This window comes from Euleptes europaea, chromosome 3 (assembly GCF_029931775.1).
Source record: "Euleptes europaea isolate rEulEur1 chromosome 3, rEulEur1.hap1, whole genome shotgun sequence".
In the NCBI taxonomy this organism is placed as follows: domain Eukaryota; kingdom Metazoa; phylum Chordata; class Lepidosauria; order Squamata; family Sphaerodactylidae; genus Euleptes; species Euleptes europaea.
In genome coordinates, this window is record NC_079314.1 from 124,733,681 (window position 1) to 124,756,781 (window position 23,101).

At 53.3% G+C, this 23,101-nt stretch overlaps 1 protein-coding gene across 1 annotated transcript; it reads right to left on the minus strand.

Moving 5' to 3' along the window:
* Positions 1–4,816: 4,816 nt before the first annotated feature.
* Positions 4,817–23,101, minus strand: DENND6B (DENN domain containing 6B). The gene is made up of 19 exons (XM_056846677.1): positions 22,988–23,101; positions 22,817–22,855; positions 22,657–22,699; positions 22,278–22,405; positions 21,670–21,750; positions 19,976–20,081; positions 15,899–15,978; positions 15,743–15,805; positions 14,880–14,935; positions 13,715–13,837; positions 13,409–13,504; positions 13,202–13,296; positions 12,896–12,961; positions 11,999–12,063; positions 11,444–11,533; positions 11,076–11,129; positions 10,569–10,678; positions 5,494–5,596; positions 4,817–4,915 (listed from the first exon to the last, which is right to left on the minus strand). Exons 1-19 carry the CDS (start codon positions 23,099–23,101, stop codon positions 4,817–4,819), a joined length of 1,611 nt encoding a protein of 536 aa, XP_056702655.1.

The window sequence follows — 23,101 nt, forward strand, 5'->3', positions numbered from 1 at the left end:
AGTGCTGCTTCGGCTTCCTGTCCTAGGCCAGGGCCGGGGGGGGGGGAGGGGGACCGGACGCTCGTAATGGTTCTTGTGCCAATAAGTTGGGTGGAGGGAGATGCTGGGACCAGCCAACAACACTCTACCCTGTCTAACTGCAGTTCGTGCAGCCTTGCTATGGGGCAGGCACCTCTGCCCCCAGAATTACCCAGAGACCTTCTTTTCCTGGAAGGGGCCTCTGCTTAGGAGCAGGTGGGTTTCTTTTCAAGGACTTTTTGTTTCTTGCTTTCCGTACACCAGATGCGAAAGGGCCGGGGGAGTTCTGTGATCCCTGGCGGTGTTTCTCGGTGTTTGTCATTGGCTAATAAAAAGAGCATTTGCTGCCCACCCCCTGGGCCGAGTCCTTGGTGCTCCCGGGCAGCCGCGGAGGGGCCTTGGAAGGCCCAAGCGAGGCCGGGAGGAGCAGCAGCAGCTCTGTGGTGGAAGGGAAGTGCGCCTTGGCCACTGGGTGGGTGCCAGGCAGCAGTGGCCAATGCCCTTGGAGGGCAGCCAGAGGCCTGGAGCTGAGCTGGGTCCAGCTGGAGCAGCGCATGGGGTGAGGCAGGCCTCAGTCCGGCTTGTACGGCCTGTGAGAGCGCCCCCGCCCCGGCGGTGAGAGCTGGCCAGCCCCACCTGGCTGCCTGCTGCTCACAGGCCGTACAAGCCGGGCTGAGGCCTGCCTCACCCTGGGTGCTGCTCCAACTGGGCCCAGCTGAGCTCCAGGCCTCTGGCCCTCGGCTGCCCTCCAAGGGAGACGGTAGCATTGGGCCGAGTGGAGCATAGTGGTTACAGGGTCAGATGAAGACTGGGGAAACAGGGCTCGCATCCCGATTCAGCCACGAAATGTGCCGGGTCATTTAACAGCCTACCTCGCAGGGTTATTGTGAGGATAAAGTGGAGGAGGAGAGAACCATGTCTGCCACCCGTAGATCCTTGGAGGCAGTGTGGGGTACTAGTTTGAATGATCTGCGTGCCCGTTGGCCTCTGCAATCTGCCTCCAGGGATGTGCTGGGCACGGTGCCCACTCCTGACAGTAAAGGCGAGCAAGAACGGCAGCCCTTATTGCATGGGATTCCTTAAGAGCAAGCAATGCTCAAAGATGCAAAACAGAGCAGAATCTGAAAATGTTCCAGGGTCTGATAGTGTAGGGTGCCTCCCCTCCCCCCCCCCCGTTCTGAAGCAACACATTAACCACCAAATCAGAGGGCTCTATGGAGACAGCCTGCTCCCTTTTAACACCCCGTCTCTTATCGGTTACAATCCTCTGACTGAAGAGGTCAGAAGTGTTATTTATTCCAGGTGTCAAGTGAAAATCTTGTGTCCCAAAGATCACTCATGTCCCTCTGTTAAGATTTGTATTTAAAATCAATCTGATTATTCTTGAAATGAGTAAATACAAAAGAATCACCATGACACAAAATATACTTGCATATATAAATGAAGCTGGAAACAGAAACACATACATCTCGTTGCTTGAACGTCATCCTATCTAAAGATTAACGGATAAGATACAATTTTTGAGAGTCTCACCAAACACTTTCAGAAAGATTAGCTAGTCCCACACAACCCACCTCTGGGCATATTCTGGGTCGTGGCTGCCTTATCCAGGCTCAACTACACAAAACCCCCACGGCCAGAACAGGAGCGTCCAGTTGGCCACTTCCGATGGCATGAGGTGCCCGCTTCTCCGAGCTTGGAAGAAATTTCCCATGGAAATGTATCAAAACTGAACGATTAGATCAACTTGCTCTAAGATCTTTCTAGGCTTCCGTTCACCTGTTCAAACATCTCTCTTTTCCAAGGATGGAGCTGAGAGTTTAGTCGAGAAAGTAGAACTTGTACTTGTTTTGCAAGTCGGTAATACAAAGGTCCATCAGGCTGTTTGGTCAGCCAGCGGTCCAAAGTCTATGCGACGGCCATCCTGTCCCCTCGCGAAAGTGTTCTGTGCAGCTGCTACGTTCTGCTATGGTGCTGACCCCTTCGTAGAAATGCCCTCCTGAACATCTCTGCTTTGCACCTTCTCGCGTGGGAGCCTTCCTGACAGTAGGCAGCCCATTCCGCAAGAGGGGGGCACCCTAGAGAACGGCACCTGAATGGGCAGTTGCTGACCTTCCCTGCTTGCAGGGTGGGCGCCCACAGAAGGCTTTGCTGAGGTGGGTGAAGCTGTTGTGATGAGGCAGAGCAGGAGAGACGCTCCTGCAGATCTGTGGTTCCAGTAATCCTGTTTCTCACACAGTGGGGCAGGCAGAGGCTTCCAGGAAGCTCACAGAGCATGAAAGAAGAAGCTGTCCCGCTTTGGCTCCCTATGTGCCGTACTGAGGTACACTGCCACTGACTACAGAGACTCCATTTACAGCTAACACGTCCACTGATAATGTGTCATGTCCAGTCACTGAAAGCACCATTGTTTGATTAAAGGCAGCCGAGGAGAGACAACCGGCTACCTGCTCAGCGTTCCAAGCAAGGAGGGGCCAGGCTACCTCTCAAGTACCCCCCCCCCACAGCACCCCCTCTGGCGCTGGGCAAACCAAAGAAGTTGCCAGGCACCACACAGGAGGCTGACCCCCCCCCAATGGGGGGAGGAGGGCTGCTTGAACCATTCCTGTGTCCATGCAAGAACTCCTGTACATCTGGACCAGACACCCAGCTGCACTCGGGCTTCCCAGGTGCCTCTCTGGGGACACCAACGTAAGCTCAAGTGATGTCAAAGTAGAGCGCAGCAAAACTTAGCAGCTTCCCAAAATTCACCTTTACTGGCTGCTCCTAGGATTCTGCAGAGCAGAGGCAGGCACAAACGTGGGACACCTGATGTTTGGGGAGTTGGGGGAGAGAGCAGGCAGCCCCCATTTCTGCCCACACATAGGGGCTATTAAGGATACTCCACACCCCAAGGGAGGAGAGCCAGGCCATGCCCTCCTTTGTCTCAGGACTGCCGGGGGGCATGTCCAGAATAGCTGCCTGGAGATGGGGTTTTTTTTTTCCTCCAAGCCCTTCCTCAGCCAAGCAGGTAGAGGCCCCATAGCTGCTGACATCTCTTGCTCCGCTGCCCTGCAGGCGCTGAGGCAAGAGAGCACCAGGCCGCAGGGCTCTGGCAGAGAGGAGGGGGCCTCTATTCCCCCCCCCCCTCTGAATGGAACGGCCAGGCTCCGCTGCTGCAGGCCGCTCACTGTGGACACAGAACAGCCTGGAGATCCTCAGGCAGGGACTCGATGATGGTGGTGACGTACTGGCCCACGCGCTGGACCGTCTCCTCCTTCACTGGCAGGTGATGGCGCCTGACTCGCACCTGCAAGAGGAGACCAAACCCAGAGTGGGCCGCAAAAGGAAGGCAGTGCAGGGTGGAGCAAAGCAACCCCCGGGGTGGTCTCTGCCCATTTGGGAAAGCCCGTATCTTGACTCCCACCCATTGTCAGAGTCAGTGCTGGAAAGGGGCCCCATCCAGAGTGTCCAGGCTTGGCGCTGGGACTTTGCCACAAGCTCTGCTCGGCCACCTCTAGGGACCCCTTTGCGGCAGGTGTGTCCCGATGGACAGACTGAAGCCTTGCCAAGGAACAGGTGTGGCTCGGCTGCAAGCACTTCAGGTGCAGGGGGAAAGGGACACCGGGGAGCTGAGGCCAGAGCCGTTCGCAGTCCCCTCGGAAGCAGGATTTCCAGAAGGCAGAGCCTTGCCAGAAGGGCCAGTTCCTGCCATCAGTTGCACTGAGTCATAAAACTGGTCCAGGACTGTACCATATATCGGGGTGCGTGTGTTGTATTTATTTAAAATGCTTGCACTGTACCCCAAAGTGTTCTCAAAGTGACTATTCAGCTGCATCCTTGAATGCATCCACATGAGAAACTCCCTGGACATAAAAAGCAGCCATGCCAGGGAGCCTCGGCTGGATCATTCCCCCACAATGCTGGTTTTCTTGAGGCGAGGAAGAGTTCTTTCATAGAATCATAGAGTTGGGACCACCAGGGTCATCTAGTCCAACCCCCTGCACAATGAAGGAAATTCACAACTACCTCCCCCCCCACACCCCCAGTGACCCCTGCTCCATGCCCAGAAGGTAGCCAAGATGCATGGTGTAGTGGTTAAGAATGGTTGTTTGGAGCGGTGGAGTCTGATCCGGGTTTGATTCCCCACTCCTCCCCACGAAGCCAGCTTGGTGACCTTGGGCAAGTCACACTCTCTCAGCCTCACCTACCTCACAGGGTGTCTGTTGTGGGGAAGGGAAGGTGATTGTAAGCCGGTTTGAGACTCCCTTAAGTGGTAGAGAAAGTTGGCATATAAAAACCAACTCTTCTTCTCCATCATCTGCTTAAGGTCACAGAATCAGCATTGCTGACAGATCCAGCCTCTGCTTAAAAACCTCCAGGGAAGGAGAGCCCACCACCTCCCAAGGAAGCCTGTTCCACTGAGGAACCGCTCTAAGTGTTAGAAAATTCTTCCTAATGTCTAGATGGAAACTCTTTTGATTTAATTTCAACCCGTTGTTTCTGGTCCGATATGACAGCCCTTCAAGTACTTGAAGATGGTTATCATGTCCCCTCTCAGTCTTCTCCTCTCCAGGCTAACTATACCCACGGGTTTTGTTTCCCACAGAGTAGCCTGAAGTGTTTCATATGCAGGAAAAGGTTTGTTTGATTCTGCCATGATTCTGGGCTGAACTCCAAGAGTTGGAGGCTCTGGGATCTCACCTTTAAACTCTGCCCCCCACGCCTTCCCTGGGGGACACTCTCAACACCAAAAGATTTCTCCCATTGGGAAGAAAAATGGGGTATAAATGAATGAAATCAGCAGGACTCTGTCAAGTCAAGGGAGGGGGAGGCAGCTCACCAGCTTTTCGCGGAGTTTCAGCACCAGGTCAACGACCTCCACCTCGGACTTGTGCTTCATCCAGGTCCCAATGTTCTGCAGGAAGGAAGGAAGGAAAGACACCCCCCTTTGCCTCATTGCAAGACCAGGGGGTGGGCAAGGAAGTGTGGCCAGGAGGGCCCCTCCCCACCGCTCCAGGTTGCTGGGGCCATTTTACAGAACACGGGATTCGGTGGGCCTCCAGCTCCGCCTGCTCGAGGCTCTCTGTAAGCCCAACTGTTTCCCGGGAGTGACTGTTCAGAGACCCTGAGGATTGTACTCCGGCCATGTCGACATACAGGGGGACAACAGGGATTCCAGTGACAATGAAGGAAGAGCCTGTGGGATCATCAACCCCCCCCCCACACACACACTCTAGAGTGCTTCAGAAGCCAGGTTGCCCAAGCCCACTTCTTTCTTCAAGCAGAAGCCAGTATGGGAAGAAGGCAGCCACGGCACCCGTCCCTTGCTGCCTCCCAGCTGCAGACAGGCCCGCCCCAGGCCACTGCCAGGGCCCGCCCAGGACTCTCCAGCAGGACGAAGCCGTGGCAGGAACACCACCCGCCAGCACCCCTGGCGCCAAGGAGTCCTTGGCATGGCACACGACGCCACCCTTCCTGCCCTGGGCTACATACTGCCTCCGAGATCGCCTCCAGGTGCAGCGCCTCCAGCTTGTGTGCCATCTCCTTGTGCCTCTGGCGGTACCATCCATCGAAGTTGGGGGACCTGAAGAATCGCCTTTCCGGGGGCGGGAGGAGAGGGGGGTGTCAAATGGAAGGGGCTGGGCAGCACGGAGGGCCTCCGCGGCCAGAATCCCCTGGCAGGGCTGGCACCGGAGGGACCTCCACCTGCCCTCTCCCTTGGCACAGTTACCAGCCAGAAGTCTTAGGAAATGCGTCAGCAGGGCCAGAAGGCGAGGGCTGTGCCTGGCAAACCATTCCCAGTGCCTGGCAAACCATAAATATGCTACCCCTGAACAAGGAAGCTCACTTCAGCTAACACAGCCAATTGGTATTCACTAAAACGATGGAGGGAAGCATGGTGAAGAACCCCCCACCCCCGGCCCGAACTATACTGTTCACAAGTCACCTGGAATCCGAGGAGAGACGTCAAGTGTGCAGCCCAGTAGTCCTGTCTGAGATGAGGTGACCAGCCCCCATGCAGGCTGTTCCAAAGGCAGCCACCCCACTGGCGAAGACAAGGGCATTGCAGTAGGAGCTGTTCTGTTTTCAGTCTTTTCGTAGTAGTATTAGTAAATAATAATTACGAAAAGGGCAAGAGTCCAGTAGTACCTTAAAGACTAACAAAAATATTTTCTCATACCCTACCAGAAAATATTTTTGTTAGTCTTTCAGGTGCTACTGGACTCTTGCCCTTTTCTACTACTGCAGACAGACTAACACGGCTACCCACTGTGAATTATAATAATTACGAAGGGACTGAGAACAGAAGGGCTCCTACTGCAACACCCTTGACTCCACCTGTGGAGTGGATGCCTTTGAAACAGCCTGCATGGGCCTGGTCACCTCGTCTCAGAAAAGGGCATAGGGAAGCCCGAAAAGGCTAAACAATTAAAAAAGGTGCGAAACAATCGAAAGCAGGACCCAGTGGGCGGGGTATAAAACAGGACAAAGTGGGCGGGGGATAAAACCCTGCATGGCGGGTAGAAAGAACAGTACTAAAAGCGGAGGTGGGGGGGGGAAGCATCCAGTGAAGCTGATGGGCAGGAGATTCAGGACAGACAAAAGGAAGTTCTTCACATGACAACCTGTGGAATCTGTTCCCACAGAATGTCGTGGTGGCAACTGGCTTAAGTGGCTTTAAAAAGGGAATCGCCCAAATTCATGGAGAGCGAGTCTGTCTCTAGGTATGATGGTGAATGATGGCACATCTGAATACCCCTGGCTGGGCGGTGTCTTTGGCCTCTGAGGCCGCTGTGCTCTGCCACTGGACGGCGGCAACAGGATGGGTCTGACCTACAGAGCTTCTCTGAAGTTCTGATGAAAGGGGAAGTGATCTCAGGCTCCGGAAGAACCAGAGCAGTTCAGGGGGCACCAATAGGCTGGCACCAAAGACCAAAACATTCATAGCACCAAAATACAATCTAAGCAATATTCCTGAAGAGTTTAAAGACCATGTAAGGAACAGATTTGCATTACTAAGTTCAAGTGAATGTAAACCTGAAGAACTATGGGTGGAAACTAGAGATATTATCAAGGAAGAAAGTGCAAAGACTATTCCTGTAGCCAAAAGAAAAGAAAAACCTCGATGGATGTCTGAGGAAACTCTTAAAATTGCCAGAGATAGACGAGAAGCAAAAGTAGAAGGTGACAGAAATAGAATCAAAAGTCTAAGTGCAACGTTCCAGCGACTAGCACGTAGAGACAAAGAGACCTATTATAATAACCAGTGTAAAGAAATAGAAGAGAACAACAAAAAAGGAAGAACAAGAGATCTGTTCCACAAGATCCAAGAAATCAAAGGGAAATTTAAAGCACGGTTAGGCATGCTGAAAGATCAGCATGGAAATACATTAACTGAACAGGACAAAATAAAGAAAAGGTGGGAACAATACACTGAAGGACTATACAGAAGAGATGAAAGGACAAAAGATTCTTTCCAAGAAGAATCTTTTGAAGAAGAACCTACAATTTTAGAAAGTGAAGTGAAAGCTGCACTGAGAGCAATCGGGAGAAACAAATCACCAGGAGCAGATTGGATATCAATAGAGCTATTCTAAGCCACAGAAACGGAGTCCATCAAAATCTTGACAAGAATATGCCAACAGATATGGAAAACAAAACAATGGCCCACAGTCTGGAAACGATCCATTTACATTCCAATTCCCAAGAAAGGAGACATCAAAGATTGCAACAACTATCGGACCATTGCATTAATTTCTCATGCAAGTAAAGTGATGCTCAAAATCTTACAGCAAAGGCTGTTACCATATATGGAACGAGAAATGCCTGATGTTCAAGCTGGTTTCAGAAAAGGAAGAGGCACTAGAGATCATATTGCAAATATACACTGGTTAATGGAGCATTATAGCATACGAGAGAATTTCAGAAGAAAATCAGCTTGTGTTTCATAGATTACAGCAAAGCTTTTGACTGTGTGGATCATGAAAAGCTATGGCTGGTTTTAAAGGAAATGGGTGTGCCACTACATCTGATTGTTTTGATGTGCAACCTGTACTCTGGACAAGAGGCCACAGTTAGAACAGAATATGGAGAAACGGAATGGTTTCCAATTGGCAAAGGTGTCAGACAAGGATGTATTTTATCTCCCTATCTCTTCAATCTATATGCAGAACATATAATTAGGAAAGCAGGATTAGATTTAGATGAAGGTGGAGTGAAAATTGGAGGGAGGAACATTAATAATTTGAGATATGCTGATGACACTACATTATTGGCAGAAAATAGTGAAGATTTGAAACAACTACTGCTGAAAGTAAAAAGAGAAAGTGCCAAAGCAGGACTGCAGCTGAACATCAAGAAAACAAAAGTAATGACTACAGGAGAATTACACAACTTTAAGGTTGACAATGAGGAAACTGAAATTGTACAAGACTTTCTATTCCTTGGCTCCACCATCAACCAAAAGGGAGACTGCAGCCAAGAAATTAGAAGGAGATTGAGACTGGGAAGGGCAGCCATGAAGGAGCTAGAAAAGATTTTGAAGTGTAAGGATGAGACTCTGGCCACCAAGACTAGATTAATTCATGCCATTATATTCCCTATTACTATGTATGGGTGTGAAAGCTGGACAATGAAGAAAGCTGATAGGAAGAAAATAGATTCCTTTGAAATGTGGTGTTGGAGGAGAGTGTTGCGGATTCCGTGGACTGCCAAAAAAACAAATCAGTGGGTTATAGATCAAATCAAGCCTGAACTGACCCTAGAAGCTAAAATGACTAAACTGAGGCTGTCGTATTTTGGTCACGTCATGAGACGACAAGAGTCACTGGAAAAGACCGTCATGATAGGAAAAGTTGAGGGCAGCAGGAAAAGAGGAAGACCCAACAAGAGATGGATTGACTCAATAAAGGAAGCCACAGCCTTCAATTTGCAAGATCTGAGCAAGGCTGTCAAAGATAGGACATTTTGGAGGACTTAGGGTCGCCATGAGTCGGAAGCGACTTGACGGCACTTAACACACACAAAGACCACGCCAGCGATCATTAGGAAAAGGGCTGGAAATAAAGCTGCTGGCATTAACATTCCTTGCCTATACGAAGGGAGCGGGGCATCTCCCTCGGGGTGAGACCATTCTCTGACCCCATCTCAAAAAGTGCCTCAAACCACTGAGCAACTGAAGCTCTCCCTCGGTGCGGAGGCTGAAGGGGTTAGGGTTTTTCTCTCTAAGAAGATGACAAGGAGCCAGGGCTGCAGAGGACCTTTGCGCCATTATGCACTGTTGTGGGGAGAGGACTTTTTTATCTGCTACAGGTCAAGGTGAATTTCAGTTACTGAGGTCATTTAAACATAGAAATGGCTATCTCATGAGTTCCTCTACTACACGGTTAGGATACACGGAAGACCAGAATAGTAAGTTACAGAGTTGAACTTCAGTTTACCAATCTCCCCTATAAAATGGAGACATTAACAGCTCTCCAGCATAAGAAAAGTCCTGCTGGATCAGGCCAGCAGTCTGTCTATTTCAGCAGCTTTCCGCCCATGGCAGCTCACCAGTGATCCTGGAAGGCCAGCTACAGGGCATGGAGGCCAAGGCCTTCCCGATGCTGCCTCCGAGCACTGGGAGTTGGAGGTTGACTGCCTCTAAATGTGGAGGCTCACTTTAATTATTGTTGATGCATATATTCTCCATGAATCTGCCCACCCCTCTTTAAAAGATACCCATGCTTGCAGCCCTCACTACACCCACTGAAAATTTCACCACTCAGTCATTGAGTGAAGAAGTATTGCCTTTTGTTTGTCCTGCCCCAACGGCCCATTAACTTAAGTGGGTACTTCCCTATCCTAGTGTTTAGAGAAAACGCTCTCTAGATCCACCTTGTCCATCTCACAATCATGTAAACCTCTATCGAGCTCCCTCCAGCCGCCTTTTTTCTATAGCGAAATGTCCCCTATTCTTAAGTCTTTCCTCGTAGGGAAGGGTGCTCCAAACACCACCACCCCCGAGTCATCTCGGGGTGGGGGGGTGCCCTCTTGAGTCGTTCTTCCAACTCTGCCACGTCCTTTTCAAGACACGGTGACTAGAACTGCTCACAGGATTCCAAATGAGGCTTCTCCATAGATCTACTCAGGGGCATTACAACGTCAGCCATTTCACATCACTTTCAATCCCTTCCTCAGTGATCCCCAGCGTGGCATTTTTTGTGCTGCTGCCACACGCTGAGCTGACCACTTTCATCAAACCATCCACTACAACCCCCAAGATGTTTCCATGGGGTCTTCCAGCCTCCAGGAAACCCAAACAAAGGGGGCTTGAAAGGTAATTCCTTCACAGGGTAGGAATTTGGGAGCAACTTTCCCCCGGGGTGACTGCCGGACTTAACCACCTTGTAGCCGTTGTTCCACTTCTTGCACTGGGGGCCTTGAGCCTCGCTCAGAAACAAGCCTGGTCGGCTCTGAGACCCATTGTTCTGGCTCACAGCCCAGGATCCTACGTTGCCCCCCTCAAGAGGCCCGGCTCCACCAGGGCTGCAGGACCCTGCTTGTTCAGTCATTTGCCTCCGGCCTACCTGTACAGGCCAATCCAGTCCCCTTTGATCACGCAGGTGAGCTGAGGCCCGGCATGCTCGAGGGTCTTGAGGAATTCCTCCTGCTGGAACGGGCGGATGGGAGGGGGATTCTGCGTGGAGGAGGGGCAAGACAAGGAGGAAGAACAAAGCCTGCGTGTGCTCAGCCTGCTGGGACCCTCCCATGAAGGAGCTTCAAGCAAGCACCTCTTAGCCATCCACAGGGCTGAGTATCCCGGGGGGGGGGGGACGGACTCTATACTAGCACCAGCACAGTAAAGAAAAAGCCAGAAGACGCCACCCTTGAGCTCCAAGCTGCTGCTTCACTGCCTGCCTCCCCCCCCCCCCACAGCACAGAGCCATGTGCCGCAGAGCTTCCTGGGCTGAGCAGCTGTGGGGGTGGGGGCAGCCTGTCTTGGCCCAGAACTGGGGAGCTGAAGAGATGCCTCCAAGTTCCCCCTGGGCAGCTCTCTGCAGCTGCCGCCGAGGCGGGGGTGGGGAGCGCCGCACCTTCCAGGGCGTGACGGCTCTTTGCAGCGGCATCAGGCTGGCCAGGTAGTGCTCCTGGGGGAGAAGCGGATAAGAAGTCAGGGCCACCCCATCCCTCCACACATGGTGCTCCTCGCAAGCAAGCCATGGGACAGAAAAGCCCACCCCCCCCCCAGCACAAGAGCAAAGCCCTCTTGGAGGAGGGGAGAGATGCAACGCAGCTGAGTGCCACCAAAGGGGGGGCGGTGGGGTCTGCTGGAGGGAGCCTCTGAGAGGCAGGGTAGCCTTCCCTAAGCACCTCAAGTGCCTTCCAGGCAGGGATGTCGGCTGAGGGAGCAGCTCTCCCCCACCCCCCTCCTGCCTGCCCACCCGCCACCCCCACTACTCACCAAGGGGATGATGAAGCTCTGCGTGAGCTCCAAGAGGTGTCGCCTCAGCAGGGCACTCTGGGCTTCGGAGGGACGCTTTTTGTGGATGCCCTGCGGGGGGAGGGGGGCAAAAAGGGCAAGAAGGCATGATGTCCAGGGGCAAGAGCAGCCCTGACCAGGTTGCTCTGGAGGGCAAGAGGGCTGGCCCCGAGCATCCCGGCCAGGGAGCATCGGTCCGTCCCTGGCCAAGAGAATCCAGAGATCTGGCATGTCCGAGATTCTGGGAAAAGCCAAACCCTCGCAGTGCGAGGAGTGGCGGAACGCAGCCTGGACTGAACTTGCTCCTCCTTCTCTGGCCAGATTTCGGCGGCTACTGCTGCTTGGCTGGAGGAGCTGGGCTGGGTGGCTGCCCCAAATTCCCCACCTCAGAGCCATCCTACCTTCCCAATTAGATGGGAGGCTGCACACGAAGCAACTGCTTGACCTCCCCTGCGGGTCCAGAAGACAGACACCGAGGATGGAAAGGGGGTCCCTGCCCATGTCAAGAGCCACTCCCCCCCACCAGCCTCTGCTCACCTTTAAGAGTCTCTTGATGAGGGCCTTGTCCTTGTGCAAAAATGGTTTGTATGATGAGTAAAGTCCTAGAGGTGGCAAGAGAAAGAGAAGGCTGGAGAAGGAGCCCCGCCAAGACCGCCAAAAGGGAGATGGCACGCTTTGCCACAGGCAGCCAGCTGCACCCATGCCATCCTGAGGCCAGCGTTGGAGAGCCCAGGGCTTACCCGCGAAAAGCCTCAGATGCAACCAGCACACCTTAAGGACTGCCTACCCCACCATTTTTGGGGGGCCCTGCTCCAGATGCCCCGCTATCCGAGGCTAGACAGGTGGCAAACCGAGAAAGGGCCCTTCCCCAGTTGAGGCACCAAAACTGCGGAATTTCTTCCCCAGGGAGATGAATCTCTCTCCCTCTATCTATACCATCCAGAGGGTGAAGATTTGCAGTTCTTTGGCTTGTTCCGTTATCGATCCTCCTTCCTCTTTGTTTTAATTTGCTATTTTATAAACATGCACATTGTTTTCAATACTGATTTTAGTGCCTCTGTAATGGCCCTGCTGCTTTGAGGGCTCTTGCCAGGCAGAAAAGCAGGATGCAAATAAATAACCTCACAGCAGCTTCTGAATGTGCTGTTACAGGGCGGAGAAAAAGACATACCATCTTCTGGCCACGGAGTAGGGGTCACTGGGAGTGTGGTGCGGGGAGGTAGTTGTCAATTTCATGCATTGTATAGGGGGGTTGGACTAGATGACCCTGGTGGTCGCTTCCAACTCTTATGATTCTATGAAGCTTTTCTGGGGGTGAGCCAGCTCCCACCAGATCCCCTGCAGCACTCCAACTCTGCGGTTGTGAGTTGCTCGCAGCCCAGCATCTGCAGGGAGGGGGGCAGCTCAAGACTACACCCACAGCAGGCGGGGTACCTGGCTTGGCATCCAGGGACTTCAGCTTGGCCAGTTTCTTCACCTTTACCTGCTTGGGCAGGTCACCTGCAAGGGAAGACAAATCACGGTAGGGCCAGGTTTTACAGCCCCAGCTGCTCCATTCCAAGGGTCACAAGAGCCATGCTCCTTCCACCAAAAGGAGAGGGGTGTCCCCCTGCCCCCCATTCAGGAGCAGAGGACCTAAACTCAGCTCCCACCCCAGCTCTGCCCCCACACTCCCCCCCCTCGCACAGGACTCTCTGCCCGGGGGGGGGGGGGAGGTGTTCCACTGCATCGTCCCATTACCAGCCATCTTGAGCTCCCCCAGGCGGAGGATGTGGGGCCACTGTTGCAGCGTCTTGATAAAAAAGGGGTTTGTGACCCCCAGCACAACATTCGGCCTGAGGAGGAAGAGGCCAGTGAGAGAGAGAGAGAGAGAGGAGGGAATCCTCGGAGGAACACCCCACTGCCCCGCCCTCACCACTGCGAAGGCCTGGCTGGGGGGGCACTTACGGGGCCTGCGTCCGGGTGGTGTACTCTTTGAACTCGCTGTCATGGATGGTGAAATAGGGACGGTAGTCGCAGCAGTACTTCAGAGGAGCCAGGCAGCTGGAGGGAGGGAGGGAGGGAGGGAGGAGCTCTCTTGGGGGGTCAGGCGGAGAAATCCTGCTCACTGGCCTGCCAAGCTGGCCAAACCTCCCCCCACCCCGCCACAGGACGTCTGTCAACCAGCTCGTGGTCGGCCAACAGAGGTTCCCCGAATGACGATGGAGAGCAACGCCCATGGGGCGAGGTGGGCTCGGAATCCGAGCCAATTACCTGGTCAGCGCCAGAACCACTTCCGAAGAGACAGCCGGTGACGGGGCCATCACCACCAGAGGCTCCGCCAGCAGCATCAGCTCCCACAGCATCTGCACGTGGGTCAGCATGGGCTGGAAACACCTGTGGCCGGAGGCCAGGTGGGGGGAGGCAGTGATGAGGGGCAGGCCCGGCGGGGAAGGGGAGGGAGACACACACGCACACACAAGCCTCTCCACAGACTGGCAGACAGAACGAGGGCCGCTCACCAAGTCCCCACAAGCCCGGACAGGCAAGGGGGCCAGGGGCACCACGAGGGAGAAGCGTCCCAATCGCTGCAGTTTCAAGCTTCTCAGTTTCATGTGACAGACCACCCTTCAGTAGCAACACATGTACGTTGCAAGCAGCAGGTCCTGGGTTCAAACCCTGCCAGTGTCTCCCATTAAAAAACCGTAGAGAGCAGATGCCAAGAAGGATCCTTCTGTGCCTGAAACCCTGGACAGCTGCAGCCAGTCAGAGGAGCCGCGACCAAACTGAGCGGATGGATGGAGGGAAACGTCACGTGGGGGCGGGGAGGCTGCAGATCAGTGGCCGTGTGCACACCTGAGTTCTCAGGTTCAGCCAACATCCCCAGCTAACAGGAAACCTTGGCCAGCATGCCTGGAAAAGCACCTACTCAGAATAAGGCTGCTTCTTAATTATTTTTAGTGGGTGGAAGAGGCACAATTGAGGCAGCCGGGCGGCACGGGCTCAAACAGGGGCCCTGCTGCCCGTGCCTCACTGCCTGGACTTCAAGCGAGGAGGGTGCCATGCCAAGAGACCAGCCCTCAGTCCAGCCCTGGACCGAGGCCTTCTTGGGCATGAACCATCCCAGCCCCACCCTGGTGGGCCAAGGAAGCCCACCTGACCCTCGATGAGATATCAACTGGCTAGACCAAACCGTTACTGGAGAACCACGCTAGGGGGTAGCCCCCAACTTTCCCTCAGCCTGATGTGCCACAGGAGGCCTGTCTGAAGAAAGGAGAATCCGCAACTCCCGCCGTTGGGCTTCCTGCTTCATCCTCTCGCCACCTGCCCTGCTAGAGGAGCTGCCCTTCGATGCCCTTGGTCTGCCCCCCAGGCCTGACTGCACCTCCTGGTCTCCCAGGCCCCAGTCACCCGGGGGAGGGGAAGGCACAGCACTCACCGAAAGAGGTCCAGTTCGGAGACACTGCTGACAACAAGCGGGGCTGGCAAGGGGTTCTGCGTGAAACAGAAAGGCAGTGACTTCAGAGCCCGAGATGCTCAGCTGGACCGGCGGTCTTTCAAGAATCCCGCCCTCTTCACTTTGACATCAGCCTAAGAAGGTCATTACTCAGCAGCCACCCTGGGAATCTGGTGGGGCCAACTCTGGAGGGGCCCTCACCCACCCCACAGATAGGCTGATCTACAGAAGCTCAGAAAAGCACCACACGCACAACCCCCCCCTCCTCCAGTGCCAGAGACTGGGGCGCGCATGGGGCAGGGGAGGCGGCTCAAGGCCACTCTAGCATCGTATTTCCTTTCCTTTTATTCCCTTGGAAGCTCATCGGTTCACAAATCTTGAGCAGCAAGAAAAATTGTATTATTTTTTTCTTTGTTTGACGCAAGGGATAAAAAGAATTTTGCTACCGCCAAAGTAATCGTAGGATCATTGTCTCTAAGCAAATTTTTAAAAAGTTTCCAAAGTACATGGAGTAACTGGGCAATAACAAACGGCTTGGTATAATAACCCCTGGGCAACTTCCTCCTGACTGTGTCATGCCCACCTGGGAGGAGCTTGCTGCAAGATGGCATCATAAGTACAACACAGGTCTTCTTCCACACTTCCAGCCTCCTGTGACCTGGCCCAACCTGAGGGCCAGTTTCAGGTCCTCAGCACCAGTAAAAAAAAACCTCAGTTGCCCCTCAAACAGCATGCTGCACATGGAGAACAGGCAGAGTGTGTTTACAGATCACACACACACACAATGCCAAAGACGCCTGCTGGCACAGAGCATCTCATGACGATCCCACCCAGGAAGCTCTCACCTCCTGGTTGACTGGCATGTCAGGGCTAGATCCAGGGTTGTCCACCCTTGAGGGAACTCTCACCTGTGCAACAGAACACATCACAGGGAGTGGGAGTCATGAGAATGCCCCCTCCACCCTGTCCCCGTGGGAAGGGAAGAACCCCCCGCTAGACACCTGAATGACAACACCCATCACAGGCAGGTTCAGCGTCTGGCCGGGCTCCGGAGGCGGCCACTGGTCAATCTCGCTGCACACTGGGGAGAAACCAAAGCACAAAAGGAAGCCTTGTTTTCCTTCTGGCCCACAGGGTGGCACCACCTAACCTCCCCACCCCCCTATTGGCTCCACAGCAAGACACAAAATTCATTTGAACGGTAAGCCGCTTTTAAAGCCAATAAACATCACGCAAGTAAAGCAGAGAAGCAGAGCAGAGGCAGGCAGCGTTCCGGCCCACCACCCAGCCACATCAGCGCTTGCCCGTTCTGCCCACGACCCTGATGGGCCAAGCTGCTGCCAGGCCTTTCGCCCAAATTGAAGGGGGGGGCACCTCCACTGGCCAGCTGGGCTGTTGAAGAAGGACGGTGACACCCCCAAGGCAACAAGCCCTTCCTCTGATTCCCAGCATCCCACCGCCAGCTCCAAGAACACACCCGAGCTGCGGGGGAGCCAAGCTATTCTCAAGTGGTCAAGAAAAGTATTTGCTGGACTTGTAAAAAAGCAAGAAAATATTGGGAAATGGTACATGATGAAATGCAAAGAATATTGAATATCAAGTTTGTGTTAAATCCAAAATATATGTTGCTAAATATTCTGCCAGATAACATACCAAAATATATAATGAACTATTTAAGTATATGGTGACAGCGGCTAGAGTGGAATATGCAAGAAAGCGGAATACACTACATTTCCCCCCTTTTAATATACAAATCCAATGCCTCTGTGACTGACATAATGCCTTTTTTACTAAGCGACAGGGACCCCAAGGCTACATTGTCAGTGGCAAGATTTGTTTCAATCCTTATATCCCTCCAACACTAGATATATGCTGCTCAAGATCAATTGATCAAGGAGCTTCTAAGGGATAAAAGGAAAGGAGAAAGCGGAATATGCGACTACGGCTAAACTAACATCTTTAGTGCACAAGAGATCAACCTATGAGTTTTATGATAAATGGAAAACATTCTTTGATTATATAGTTGTTAATTAATAAAAAATAATAGAATGTAAGAAATAAGTAAAAAAATCTATTCTAAAATATGAAAACATAATAATCCAAAGAATATTGTCGAAGGCTTTCACGGTCAGAGTTCATTGGTTCTTGTAGGTTATCCGTCCCACTCCAACCCATCGTGAGCACCATTGGTTCCCCAACATATGAATTAGCTAGATATTAGACCACCCTCCTACAGGACCACATTGGAAAAACCACTTCTTACATCAAAGATTCAACTCATTTCATCAACAAAATCAGTCCGTTGAGACTCGATCCACAGGATATATTAGTCAGTTTTGATGTTGTATCCCTCTTTACCAAGGTTCCAGTAAAAGACACAATCTCATTGATTAACCAGATTTTTCCGGAAGATATAACAGCCTTATTTCACCATTGTTTGACAACAAGTTATTTCCTATGGGATAAAGAATTTTATGAACAGATTGATGGAGTAGCTATGGGAAGTCCACTCAGTCCAGTAATAGCAAACTTTTACATGGATTGTTTTGAAAAGACAGCATTAGAATCGGCACCTTACAAACCTACAGTCTGGTTCAGGTTCGTAGATGATACATTTACTATTTGGAGCCATGGCGAAGAAAAATTAATGGACTTTCTAAACCATCTCAATAATATCTATCCAAACATTCAGTTTACCATGGAAAAGGAAATTGAGGGTAAACTCCCATTTCTTGATACCCTTGTCATCCGTAAAACAAACTTTCAGTTAGGTCACAAGGTCTACCGGAAACCAACTCACACAGATCGCTACTTACACAAAAACTCCAACCACCACCCCCGACAGAAAAGAGGAATAATCAAAACATTAATGGACCGTGCAAGACGGATCTGTGAACCACAGTTTCTCAAGGAAGAAACTAATCATCTAAATCACGCACTGCTAGCAAACAGCTATTCCAGAAATGAAATCAGAAGGGCCATTAAACCAAACAAAAATCAGAAAACTCAGGAAAAACAGTCTCCCATAGGAAAGGTATTCTTTCCATTTATTAAAGGAGTCACTGATAGGATGGAGAAACTTTTGAAAAAACATGTGACCGCTGGGCGGGAAGGCTGCATGCCCCGAGGGGAGGGGGAGCACTCTCACTTTCGATTTTGCTAGAAGCTGACAAATCTTATCCATGGCTGGCCTGCGCAGTCCCAATGTGTTACTGCATAGAAGATCCACCAGATGAACAACAGTTACAGGTAAGTGACACTCTGTTTTCTCAAGGAAGAAATTCATCTAAATCACGCACTGCTAGCAAACGGCTATTCCAGAAATGAAATCAGAAGGGCCATTAAACCAAACAAAAATCAGAAAACTCAGGAAAAACAGTCTCCCATAGGAAAGGTATTCTTGCCATTTATTAAAGGAGTCACTGATCGGATGGAGAAACTTTTGAAAAAACATAACCTACAAACAGTGTTTAAACCCACCAAGAAAATACAACAGATGCTACGATCAGCAAAAGGCAAAAGAGACCCCCCCTCACCTCTGCAGGAGTATATCGTATACCTTGCAGCTGTGGACAAGTTTACATCGGGACAACAAAACGCAGCATACAAACAAGGTTTCAAAGAACATGAAAGATACTGCAGACTTGGCCAACCTGAGAAATCAGCAGTGGCTGAACATGGACTGACACAAACAGGACACAGGGTCTTATTCCAAGACACTGAAAGACTGGACAGTTCTACCAACTATTTTGTCAGATTGCACAGAGAAGCCATTGAAAATCATAAACATCAGCACAACTTCAACAGAAAAGAAGAGTTTAAGAATGAATAAGGCTTGGCTTCCTGTCCTGAAAACCTCCAGACTAACAAAGACTACAGTCCACAATAGCCATGCAGATTAGCTTTGGATTTCACACATTAACAGATCACTTCAGGATACAATGGTTCCATATTAACATACCACCCCCTCATTAGCACATTATCTTGATACTTGCAGGACAATGATTAGCACATTACCTTTGATACTTTTTGCAGGACAATGATTCAGCTCAAACCCAACCCCTTGTCAAGATTACAAGTCTGTCAGTTAGTTTGACAGGTGCAGGATAGATCAGTGTGATCTAAGGATGATGTAATCAGCCTGGAAAGTACCTGGGGAGCTAGAGAAAGCTGGCCTGATCCAGCTATAGCCAGGTGGCTGATGCAATGCAGTAGCAATGCCAGGGTAATTGGGTATCTACTGTGATTGGTGGCTGCAACCACCAGGTGTATATATTGAAGTGAAACCGCAGTTCTAGGCGGGATGTTATGAGCGGAGAGTGTGAAAGGAGTATCTGTATATATTTCTGCACTGTAAAATAAACTACACTTTTTCTATGTGGCCATGGACTTTCTGATGGGTATCCTGGACAGACTGCCAATCCGCTTGGCTTCCGCGTCACCCCTTTCTGACTATATATTACTCTTCCTACACACTTGACACTGAGAGACACTGTCCTTCAGTGTTACTCCTCTGAAGATGCTGGCCACAGCTGCTGGCGAAACGTCAGGAAAGAAAATACCAAGACCACGGTTACACAGCCCGGATAACCTACAAGAACCAATCCAAAGAATGTATGATTGAATTGAAACTATAGAGTAAGTTCCAGAATAATGTAAGAATCTGATGTGTATGCCTGTATGTTTTGTTGACCCCTCTGAAAAATATTTTTTTTAAAAGAAAAGTATTTGCCTGCCCTGGGCTCCTGATGGCTGCCTCCCCCCCACCCCCGCCCGCTCCCTCTCACCAGCCGCTGGCTGTGAGAAATCGAGCGAGCCCTAACCCTGAGCCATCCCAGCAAGGCCAGCTCCTGCTCATGTGGGTCTTGGACATGTCCCTATGGAGCCTCCCACAAGCACCATCCCCTCTCCAGCTGGGGAGCCGTGCATCTCTCCCCCACACAGAGAGGACAAGGATGCAACACCGATGCCAGGCAGATGGGGCGGTGCATGTGAGCTGGATGGGCTACTTCCCTGCGCTCAGAGCACGCCCCTCCGCGAGCAAGGCAGCCACCCGCACCAAAGCTCCCGCTCCTCACCGGCCTCCAAACACGGGTCCAGCTTGTCGAAGTACTCGGGAGCAATGAGCTGCAGCAGACACTGGAAAAGGTTCACGTAAGGCAGGCGAGACACCAGGACGAGGGACTGAAAGAGAGAGGAACCCCCCCCCCCAGGCAAGAATGGGTGGCCTGCGCCTATGCCCACGATGACGCCACACTGCCCCGATGCTCCTGCAAGGGAGGGGCTCACCAGCTGGGCTCCTTTGGGCCCTTCTACGGCACGTGTGGGGCAGGTGGCACATCTAAAGTATTTATATCCTGCATTTCCTTCTACAACAGAAGCCCTACGGTGGTCTCAAAAACACCGACAAGAGCGAGCAAACCAGGTGAGAGTCAGGAAGCGAGGTGAGAAAAAAGGATACCTGCAAAACAGCACAGCTCTCCATGGGGCAGGCTAACAACAAAACCCCTTGAAACAACATTCTCCAGGAGCTAAAGGCAGGAAGGACTTTTTCTCAATAGTCCCCATGGGAAAAAAGAAGCTGGGAAATTTTCGGGAGCACAGAGACACAAATTCCTGTTTCCCTATGGAATGAGTGAAATGCTCCTTAAGACAAAGCCGTACTCATTCAAAAGGTATAGCATGAAGCCATGCGTGTAAGACTCCAGCGCACCCTCTCCTTTCCTTGAGTTGGGGGGGGGGTTCTGGACAAGTCCTGAACAGGTGCTTGGAGAAGGTCATGGGATGGCTGAGGCCTGATAAATGGAAGCTCAATCCAGGCAAGGGGGAGGTCCTGTCGGCCACTGGAGATGCTGCTCAAAGCCTGGGGTGTCTGCCGGTCACGGAGGTGGCGGGGCTCCCCCTGAAAGAGCAGGCTTGTAGCTTGGGGGTGGTGCTGACCCTGGCCCACAGCTGGGGAATCCGGCCTCCTCCTCCTCCTCCTCCTCGGTGGCACCTTTGATGCTCTGGATGAGAGGCCAGCGATAGCCCTTCCTTGAACAGCATGAGCGGGCCAGCGCCTCGTGCTCCAACCACATCCCGGTTAGAAGAACAGTTGGTTTTGACATGCCGACTTTCTCTACCACTTAAGGGAGACGCAGACTGGCTTACTGTCACCTTCCCTTCCCCTCCCCACAACAGACACCCTGTGAGCCCAAGGTCTGGCTTCATGTGGAGGAGTGGGGAAATCAACCCAGTTCACCAGATTAGCCTCCGCCGCTCATGTGGAGGAGTGGGGCATCGAACCTGGTTCTCCAGATCAGAGTCCACCGCTCTTAACCACTACACCACGCCGGCACCTGTGGACTTCTGTAATGCACTCTAGATGGGGCCTGCCTTTGGACCAATGGTCTGATTCAGTAAGAGACCGCTTCACGTGTAGGAGAGTGTTGCTCTTTTCCATTCTTTTATGAAGTCAGTGAAGCAATTCTCACATCGGGAGTCCAACATCAGCCCAAACTACCTGGGCCAACGTCCTACCTGGGCTCTTCTATCCCACACTCTGCGGCTCCTGCCGGTGTGGGCAGCCCCCAGAAACGCTGGTGGTGCAGAGAGCAGGCGGAGACAGCCCGGCGGGACTCATGGTGGGCACTTTGTAATTCTGCCCGCTGCAGCTGGGCCTTCCCTAGCAGAGGGGCCGCACCACCTCCAAGGGCAGCCCTGAGAGGGGCAGCCCTGAGAGGTGGCCGGAGGGCTTTGTGCAGCCACGCCTCGGAGCGCCACCACCGCTCACCTTCTGGAAATAGCCTCTCTTCACGGAGTTGTCTTTGACTTGCCGGAAATACACATAGCCAAAGTAATGGGCAGGCTCCCGCTGCAGGGGGGAAGCAGAGGGTCTCACTTGGAAAGCGGCCTCGGGCAGAACTACCCCCTAAATAATGAAGCAGATGCATCAGCATCTGTGCCCCCCCCCCCCGTCCCTGCTACAACTGGCCCTGAGCCACAACCCTCCGGTGTTGGCTGGGCCGTCCAGCAGAGATCCGCCACTCACACCGGCACCAGAGGAGCCGGGGCGTCAGCACACAGCGGCTGCTTGACTGACGGCAGCTGACGCTCGCCAGCCCCCTCCCCCCCTTCCAAAACGTGGGTCAGAATGCAGCTCAGCTGGCACGGGGTGGGTGGGGGGGCTTCCTCCTCCTCCCATGGCAAGGCAAGGCCTCCTCCGCCCTTGCAGCTGCTCTTGGGGAGGGGGCCCTTCCAGTGAGGGGCCGGGGCAAGTGGGGCATCCCTCCCGGCGCGACCCCTTCCCTCTGGCAGTGGGGCCAGCAGGGCCATTGCAAAGGCGCCCCCCCGTGTGTGTGTGGGGGGGTGTCGTGGGGGTCTCCCCTGGGTGCCACTGACCTGCAGCCAGAGGGGGGCCCCTCGGTCATACCGCCAGCCCTCCTCCTCCTCCTCCTCGTGCCCCAGGCGGCCCCGCTGCCAGCCCGACTGGCGGAGGCGGAAGCTGAACTGGGTGTCTCCCAGGCTGCCTGCAAGAGAGGAAGGGCCGGAGGGGGGGTGGGGGCTCCCCTAGGACCCCGAAGCCCCCTCCTCCGGGAGGACAAGAGCAGGAGGAGGTGGGGGGGGCAGGGGGTCAGAAGAGGCCCGGAAGAGCCCTCCGCCCAGGAGATGGGGCAGCCCCCCCCCCGGGACAGGGGCCAAGGCAGGGCAGGCGCCCCCCCCCCCCAGCTCGGCAGGCAGGCCCAGCTCCCCTCCCCCAGCCCCCGCGCCGCGCCCCCACCTGAGTAGGAGTCCGGGAAGGCCAGGTAGCAGATGCTCGTCCTCTGCAAGACACGCGCCCCGGGCAGCCGTCAGCGAGCGCGGGGGGGGAGAGGGGGAGAGGGAGGGGACCCCCCCGCTCCCCTCCCCCCGGCCCGGAGGGCGCCCACCCACCCACCCACCTCCTTCTCCGTCAGCGCGTAGTCGGGGGGGTACACCAGCTGCGCCCCGGAAAGAGAGAGAGAGAGAGAGAGAGAGAGAGAGGGGAGGGGGGAGAGAAGAGGATGAAGGGCCGGCTCAGACCGGCCGGGGGGGGGAGAGGGGGCCCCCCCGCCCCGACATCCCCCCCCCACCTCCAGCGCCTGCCCCAGCTCCGGGTCGAAGGTGACGGCGCAGGCACACTCCAGCCAGGCCGAGAGGCGGCCCCAGGGCAGCGCCGGCGAGGGGCCACGACCACCCCCCGCCAT

Bases quoted from the DNA above. Each gene is read 5' to 3' on its own strand.
- DENND6B (XM_056846677.1), bottom strand. From the start codon at position 23,101: ATGGCGGGGGGTGGTCGTGGCCCCTCGCCGGCGCTGCCCTGGGGCCGC. The intron at 20,082-21,669 runs GTGAGCGGTGGT...TCTCTCTTTCAG, and splicing joins AGAGAGGCTATTTCCAGAAG to TCCCTCGTCCTGGTGTCTCG. The intron at 13,505-13,714 runs GTAATTGGCTCG...CCCTCCCTCCAG, and splicing joins GTGGTTCTGGCGCTGACCAG to CTGCCTGGCTCCTCTGAAGT.